Source organism: Lemur catta, chromosome 11, assembly GCF_020740605.2.
Source record: "Lemur catta isolate mLemCat1 chromosome 11, mLemCat1.pri, whole genome shotgun sequence".
Lineage (NCBI taxonomy): Eukaryota > Metazoa > Chordata > Mammalia > Primates > Lemuridae > Lemur > Lemur catta.
The window spans coordinates 9,625,055-9,634,159 of record NC_059138.1 but is presented as its reverse complement, the minus strand read 5'-3'; the positions used below and the strand labels follow the sequence as shown (position 1 = coordinate 9,634,159).

At 36.9% G+C, this 9,105-nt stretch overlaps 1 protein-coding gene across 1 annotated transcript; it reads left to right on the top strand.

The window, feature by feature from the left end:
* The first annotated feature begins 6,972 nt into the window (after positions 1-6,972).
* On the top strand, positions 6,973-7,975 carry LOC123647179 (olfactory receptor 2A25). The gene has a single exon (XM_045564454.1). It carries the CDS (start codon positions 7,006-7,008, stop codon positions 7,936-7,938), a length of 933 nt encoding a protein of 310 aa, XP_045420410.1. The 5' UTR covers positions 6,973-7,005; the 3' UTR covers positions 7,939-7,975.
* The last annotated feature ends 1,130 nt before the right edge of the window (positions 7,976-9,105 follow it).

Sequence of the window (9,105 nt, the reverse complement as noted above, 5' to 3'; positions counted from 1 at the left end):
AGAGATACAAACTCACCATTATGATACCTCAGGAACTGGCTGAAATTTCAGTACTCATAGTGGCTTACTTCTTGTATTGGTCTCCCTGTCTTTACTATTGGCCAGGATGCTAGTGAGATTAGAAAAGAAATACAGGGGTTGGACATGATAGCTTACACCTGTAATCTCAGCTACTTGGGAAGCTAAAGTGGGAGGATCCCTTGAGCCCAGGAGTTCGAGACCAGCCTGAGTAACATAGGAAGACCTCATCTCTCCAAAAAATAGAAAAGTAGCCAGGTGTGGAGGTGTACACCTGTAGTCCCAACTACTTGGGAGGCTAAGGCAGGAGTGTCCCTTGAGACCAGGAGTTTGAGGTTGAAGTGAGCTGTGATCATACCACTACACTCCAGCCTGGGTGACAGAGCAAGACTCCACCTCTAAAAGAATGAAAAAAGAGAGAGAGAGAGAGAGAAAGGGAAAGAAAGAAATATACAAATGAACAAATAAATGAAGGGACATGAAGAATTTTTGAAATGACTTTAAATGTTTAGCCTGGAAAAGAAGAGTCAGAAAAGTAATGGAATATGTCCCACAGATCATCCTGTACGAGGCAAAATGTTGTTTATTGCTTTCATCAAAGGGAAAAACTAGAATCAATAGGTAGGTTTATAGAAAGGTAGAATTAAAATCAATATGAGAAAATATTTTTGAACATTATAAGTTAGCCAGTAATGAGGTCTTATGGATTGGTGTGTAGCCTACCATAAGCAGAGACAGAGGTTGAGTGAAATATGCATGCATTGAACAGGCATTAGGAATACAGTCTTTCAAATGTTTCTTCAATCTTAAAAATTTTGATTTCACAATAAGCTTCTTATTTTATTTTTTATGGTGGGGGAGTTTAAGCTGATTTTAAACAAACTTATAACTGTTCAAAGATTTTTAATGGTAAATCTAATACAGTCTTTCCAATACTGTCTTGTTCTCCAAAGGATTAAGCAGTCATCAAAAGCAAAGATTCAAGTATAAAAGAACAGTTGTATAAGCTCCATTTTTGTGGTTCTCTTGCCTTAATTCCCACACTGCCATCACAACTTTATTTCCAGGTATATGTGGTTTCACATTTTAAAATATTAGCCTGATCTCCAGGGATGGTAGCTCAATAACTTTTGCTTCAAATATATAGAAGTGGAAATGAAAAAGATAAAACCAGCTTCCAAGGCAAGATAAACATCTTTGTGGACCAGAAACAAAACATAAATGCTGACCTCTGAGAGATCTGGAAGCTGGCCTGAGTGGAAAGAGCTCTGCTCTGGGGAACTAAAGATATTAAAGTGCTTCAAGTGATAATGGGAAACTGAGGCCAGGCACCTTCCTTGAAAATAGGATGTGGAGGAGGGCAGGAGGGATTCCATTTCCTTATTAATGGAGGCCAAAAAGTGCACTGTCATATGTGGCCTCCCATACAGCCTCAGGAGAGTTGCAGGTTGAAGACATGAGAGCACCCAGGCACCAGATTACAACGAGATGTGGAATCCAGCCACCTTCTCTCAGTGCTAGGATCTTCAATATACTCAGTGTCACTGTAGGAAAATAGTTCTAAATCACTGATGTAAGATCCATGTATGGGTAGGAAGCCCAAAGAAGTAGGCCAAGACAGCTCCTAATCTCCTAATCTTCTAAATGAGAGAAGAAGAGGGACAGAGAGAGAAAAAGAGAGACAAACAGAAAAAGAGAAAACTAGGTCTATAAAATGACCTTTGAATCTATCTATTTTCAGAAGCTGCCAAGAAAAACATCCCAAAATATCAACAACTTAAAATAAATTCACTTCTAATGATGTCCATTTTGTGCCTTCAAGAATGAACAATCTGATAAGTACTTCATAGTTTTACGTTTCAAAAACATAAGCAGATTTTTTAAAGGCATGGCAACTATTTTAGATGGCCAAAAGATTAAGAAGAAAAAGGGTTATAAAATAAAAAGTGGATCCTAAAAAATAATAATTACAAATCTTAGAAATAAAACATGTACCCCCTGAAATAAGGACAGGATTTTCTGAAATATTAATAAGAAAAATAAATCAACAAACAGGATAACTTCTAGACTGAGCACATTAGGGGAAAAAATTGGTGAAATGGAAGAGGGAAGTGCATAATTTACCCTAAATGCAACAGAGACCATTTTTTAAGGAAGTAGAATAAAACCTACATAAGCATATAGAAGATATTAATAGATTGAGATAAAATATCCATTTATCTTATAGGAATATAAGAATAAAGGAGAAAATGGGATAGCAGATTATTCTTGATTTTTTTTCCTGATTGAGCAACACATAATGCTTAAAACAAAAGAGTACTCTGAATATGAAGCCCATGAATAAAAATAAATTCATGTCTAGACATGATAATGAAAGTACAGAACATTTAGGAAGAGCAGAAAAATAATAAATTCTTCAGAGAAAAAAAAGCTACAAAAGAATAACAAAGTAATAGCAGACTTCTTCCCACAACACAGATGCCAGAAGAGAATACTCACAATGATGAAAGGTGTTATTGTACAATTTCACACTCAGTTAAACTATCATGTAAGAAAAAGACAAAGCCTAACGAAAATTATCTTCCTTAGGTGTTCAATAGAACAATTATTGATGGATATACTTGGATAGAAAAAAAAGTGAAAACAGAATTTTTCTATAACCAAAGACCACCAAGTCATATGGTTTTAAAGGCAAATTTTACCAACTGTCAAGGAAGAGCTAATTTTCATATTATATGAAAACTTTTGAGACTAGAAAAAGAGCTATCTCTTATAGTTTGTTTTATAAAGCTAGCATACCATTCAGAAAAAACTAGAAAAGGACAGAAGAAAAGTCATTTATTGAATTGATCTCAAAAATGAACACAAATGCAAACATCTTAAGTAAAGTATTAGTATACCAAATTCAGAATTGTTAATATAAAACAAAATATATCATTTTAAGGTAAAACAGAATTTAAGGCAAAAAAAGGGCCACATACACTCACCATCAAATTGGTATTAACTGATCAACACATATGTGCACATACAGTAGTAACATTCATTGGGTGTTGGGGCAGGTGGAAGGGGGGAGGACGGGGTGGGTATATATACACCTACTGGGTGCAGTGTGCACCGTCTAGGGGATGGACATGCTTGAAGCTCTGACTTGGGTGGGGCAAAGACTATATATGTAACCTAAACATTTGTACCCGCATAATATGCTGAAATAAAAATAAATAAATAAAAAAGAAAAATAAATGAAAAAGAAAAAATTATGAGGCAAACAGAAGCATTTTATGGTGGTCAAATTAGAAATAGAAAAGGAAGAAATGTAATTAGTGAGTTTATATGTTTAACATAGGGGACTGTGAACGCATTACTAGGCAGTAGTGACTGTTCATCTCTAGGCATCAGATATCCTCGGACATTAGTATGAGAGAGCAGCATCGTTCTAGTACCTGAGGTCACGATCTGCACTCCAGTCACTGACAAGCCTCTTCTAGACAGGCCTGATGGGGAAAAGCCCATTCAGACCCACCACAGGTGAGCTCTCCCAGGGTAGAAAATAATTGGTCTGTTACTATCTTAATTGGTTGGTATGAAAACTAAAATGACTTTAATTTAGGAAATTACAGTCTGCCTCCTTTATATTTGAGCATGAGAATGGATTTAGATAAAGGAATAAAAGAGGAATTTAAACCACAAAGGCACCATCAGGTTGTCTCAGCTGCATTCCCTGAAATTATGCAACAGGGTTAGTTCATTTTTATTTCAGGAGAAAGAGAAATAATCGTAGTCACAGACCTAGAGGGATCTTGCTCATTCTCCTCCCTTGGGCTGCAAATCACTAGAAATTAAAGAAGAGAGATTGTTTCCTGGTGAGAATTTCACTTCTTTGTTTGTGCTTCAGTTAAATCCTACAAATAGGGTTTAATGACTCCTGTTGGGATGCCTTATCCTCCTTCCTGACTCCTTAACATGTTCCCCAAAGCTTCTGTAGGTCTTTCTACCTGGTCCTACTTTGTGAATTATATTCCTTGAGGAGCCTGGATGAAAAAAAAAAAAAATATATATATATATATACATATATAGGATACATGTTCAGGTCAGATATCACATAAAACTCAGCCAGCACTAGGGAGGATGGGAATAATATATGGGTTCCACCTGCCCTAAATACCAGTTACTCTATTTGAAGGGTTAGTAGGTGGAGAAATTTTGGAGTTCTTGAAATCTTAATAAATCCGAGGGGAAATTATAAGACATGAAGGGGTCATAGAAGTCATTCTACTGCTTTTTAAACTTCTGATCATGGATCCTATAGAGAGTGAGAAATCATCAACATCATTGTTTTTTTGTGAATGTACAGAGACAAGTACAGAGAAAAAAACCCTTTCCCTGGAAGGCAGCAGCTGGCAGTGTGCATGAGGAATCTTTGTTCCTCCCTCTATGCCAAAATTTCAGAGCATATTGAGAGGTGGTTGAGCTAAGCAGAAAATAAAACTATCTCTTCGGAGAAAAATCTAGTCTTCATTGGTGCCCTTTTTCTTCCAAGGAACTTCTTGGAAGGAAAGAGTTTCAACACTAATTTATAGACGCATTTTACTAATTAGTCAAGTTTTATTCAACTCATATCCAGCTTGTCTTCTTGTTTTTAGTTGTAAGTCTGTGGTAAGTTTCTTATATTATTCAGTCTTTATTCATTATACAATTTTAAATGAACTGTAATTAAAAATCACAATTCAAAATGCAGATAATTCTTATCTGTTAATGCCAAGTTTCTGCTGTTATAGACTTAGCTACTAGAATAATTTAAATGTTTTCTATTTAATCCATACACCTAATATGCATAATTTACTTTGATGCATTTGGTGTTGAAGGTCTTGTTTAAACTGTAAGGTAAAATAGCTGTTTGAGAGATTTGCTTGTAAAAGTTTCTATTGCCTCATGAAATTAAGTAGTGAGTTCATAAAATAATGGACCTAATCAGCTACAAAATAAGTTTATGTCATTTAAGAAGAGTGTCCTGAAGCCTTTATTTTTGAATGTAAAATTCCTTTTTCTGAGTTTAGACATGAGAATTATAATATTTGTGAGTCCTTTTAACAATCTTATCAATCTAAGCAGGTTGAATGTGACAGCAAACAAGAACTGTCTTATATACCCTCACCTGAGACATGTAGCAGGACACAGTGTATGTTTAGTTAATACCTGTGAATTTTATATTTTGTGTTTTAGCTACGTGAAAAAGGAGAAAGATAAGGTGACACCCTTGGTCCTTGTACTTTATTGTGTGCCTTATCATATGAAATTTTAGAAACAGCGTTGCTCTCTTGCTTGGCCCCAAATATTGCAAGAAAGTTCAAGTGAAAATGAGTAGCAATTTTTAATGCATTTAGGACCACTGAGTCCTATAGTTAGAAGGGCCCTCAACATTCTTCTAGTTCCACTTCTCACATGACATAGGAATCCCATCTTGAATAGATGGTTACTCAATTTATGACTTAATTCACTCACTGGCACAAAATGTGGTCCTAATAAAACAATCAAATTTCAAGGAGGTGATTTCAATTGTTATAAGGTTATTTCTTGGGCTAAGATAGTATTACCTTCCAATAATTTCTACTTTGAATTGTGATTCTTCCTTTGAAGCAAGGCAAAAGTTTACTCACTTTTGCTTATGAAACCTTTCAAATGTCAGCTTTTCAGAAAACTTGAACGGAGAATTCATTGATAGGAACTCAACTATGAATTTTTCTGAGATTCTTATTTTAGAGAAATTTAAATGGACTGTGAACTAAAGAAGGCTAAAGAGTCAGGCAGGCAAAAAAACAGAAGCAATGGTTTAGAAGTTACCATAATTTAAACCTCAGAATACCCACTCTGTTGTGGAAGGATTTTAAAACACTTAATAAGCCACAAAAAACTAAAGATTCACTGTAAATAATATTTATTTTTACATGATAGTTAAAAATCTATGCAAATATATTAAAGATTCTATGAACATGAGTCTATAGTTAAAGTGTTGACTCCAGCCTTGGAATATAGATCAGTATTTTTTAAATTGCAGTCTATGACCCACCATAAAATCATTCAACCAGCATTTTTACTAATGAAAAACAGTAGACTAAACTGGAATAAAACAGAAAATAACAAGTGTATTATACCAAGTAAAGATTCAAGTATATACACACACTCATGTGTGTATGTACCATGCGGACATTTCTTACTGTAGAGTGTACCAAAAATTTTGGAAATTTCCAAGTATAGATAAGTAGAAAATATATATATATACAAATATAGGATATAAAAGTGTATGTAGAGTATAAGAAAGGTGATAGGTAACTACATTCTGATTATGAAACAACATGAACAGTGGACCATCTGTGGGTACAAAAGTCAAAAGACAAAGGTCTCTGTTTAAATCCAAAATTGTGGCAAGCTGCTGTTCTCTCAACTTGATTCAAGATTATGGTATCAGTAAAGATCACAAGTCTAACTAATTTATATATTAAAGGCACACATTTGTGAGAAAAATCTGACAGAAGGATCATTGACATGCTCCTCATCCTTCTTCTCATCCTCATATGTAGACATATAGACACCAGCACACATTCACACATATGGATATATGTACACTGCAGTGCAGACATACCCACAGTGAACATCTGATACAATCATCACAAACTGAGGAAAGTGTCCACTTTTCAAGGCAATTTAAGTATTACCATGTTTACAACTGGGGTGAAAGTTGGTTTGGAAATAAAATAGGATTTACTGAATACTGTAATATAATATGAGCATTGAATTTATCATAGGTGACGAGATTTCCTTCTGCTTCATTTGTTATGCATAGTTTTCTTGGTAAGTGACTAAGATGTCAAAATATCATTGAGGTGTTTCCTTAGGAAACACTGAAACAATGACACATACAGTTGCACTGTGTTTAAACCCTTGCCTGAGACATTCAGACTTGGTGAGCTCCACTGTCTCTTTCACAGGGAAATGGGGGAAAATCAGACTTCCATCACAGAGTTCCTTCTCCTGGGATTTCCACTTGGCCCACGGTTTCAGATGCTTCTCTTTGGGCTCTTCTCTCTGTTCTATGTCCTCACCTTGCTGGGGAATGGGGTCATCCTGGGATTCATTTCCCTGGACTCCAGACTGCACACCCCCATGTACTTCTTCCTCTCACACCTCGCCATCGTCGACATGGCCTATGCCTGCAGCACGGTGCCCCAGATGCTGGTGAACCTCCTGGATCCTGCCAAGCCCATCTCTTTCACTGGCTGCTTGACGCAGACCTTTCTCTTTTTGAGTTTTGCACATACCGAATGTCTTCTCCTGGTGGTGATGTCCTATGACCGGTATGTGGCCATCTGCCACCCCCTCCGATATTCTGCCATCATGACCTGGAGACTCTGCATCATTCTGGCGGTGACTTCCTGGATTTTAGGAGTCTTCTTGGCCCTTGTACATCTAGTGTTACTCCTACCATTGCCCTTCTGTGGACCTCAGAAAGTTAATCACTTTTTCTGTGAAATTATAGCTGTTCTCAAACTTGCTTGTGCAGATACCCATATTAATGAGGTCATGGTCTTGGCTGGGGCAGTATCCGTGCTGGTGGGACCCTTCTCTTCAATTGTGATATCTTATATTCATATTCTCTGTGCCATCCTAAAGATCCAGTCAGGGCAGGGGCGCCAGAAAGCCTTCTCCACCTGCTCCTCCCACCTCTGTGTGGTTGGACTCTTTTATGGCATAGCCATTATCATGTATGTTGGGCCCCGACATGGGAACCCTGAGGATCAGAAGAAATATCTCCTGCTGTTTCACAGCCTATTCAATCCCATGCTCAACCCCCTGATCTACAGTCTTAGGAACAAAGAAGTCAAAGGTGCTCTGATGAGGATGCTTGAAAAGGAGGGAACTTCATGAAAGCCTTACAAAATAATAAAATAACTGGGTTTAATGGGATCTGAGAAGTCATCTGAGCCAATACCTACAGAGGATACCTACGGCATCCTTTCCATCTTATCGAAATCTTCCTGTGACTACCTCCCATGAAAGCCCATTCTGCTTTTCTCTCCCTAGGATTGAAGGTTGGTGCTACACAATTCATGACAATATCTTTTTTTATTTTGAGACAGAGTCATACTTTTGTGGGGGCTAGAGTGCAGTAGCATCATCATAGCTCACTGCAGCCTCAAACTTCTGGGCTCAAGTGATCCTCCTGCCTCAGCCTCCTGAGAAGCTGGAACTATAGGTGTGAGCCACCATGCCCAGCTAACTTCCTAATTTTTGTAAATATGAGGTCTTGCTATGTTGCTCAGGCTGGTCACAAACTCGTGATCTCATGCAATCCTCCTGTCTTGGCCTCCCAAAGTGCTAGGATTACAGGCATGAGCCACCACGCTTGGCTGAAAAAATATATATACTAGCTGTGTACACACTTTTAATGTTGTTATGTGAAATGTTCTGAATAAGAGGAAATAAATTTGTATCATTTTGTCCTGTAAGCAGGACTTGCAGGCAAAATTTTATAGAGAAAAGACAAGTATTTGTAGAGTATTTAAGATATAGGAATTAGAAGAGGTTGATAACATAGTTGTTATGTAAGTATTTTTGATTCAGCAAGTGTCATCTCCTCTAAAAATAGGTCTACATCTAAAATATTTGTATGTATTCCCATGATAGTTAGTGATGTTTTCCAAGGCATAATCAACTTAGATTAGGAAGTGCATGAACCATGGATTTAAGTGACAGAGAATTGAAAATATAAACTGTGATGCAACTCACAATAATTAGAAACCTTCAGCAAATGCCATACTAATAAATATAATAGGCAGATGGGAGCTTTTTGTATCCCTTTTTCTCTGTTTGTGGAGTCCAGGGAGAGTAGAAGGACTTTAATGACTACCAAGCCTTACTGTAAAGCCATAGTAACTCAGTAAATGTGGCAGTGGAACTAGTAAAAACAAATATACCAACGATACAGTGTGGTTAACTAAAAATCCAGAAACACATCACACACTTGATCTGAGACAAAGGTGGCCCTGGTGTTTTCAGTAAATAAAATAATGCCAGCTCAGCTAGCTATCCATC

What these genes read in the sequence shown, in the direction of transcription:
- LOC123647179 (XM_045564454.1), top strand. Translation starts at nt 7,006, where the DNA reads ATGGGGGAAAATCAGACTTCCATCACAGAGTTCCTTCTCCTGGGATTT.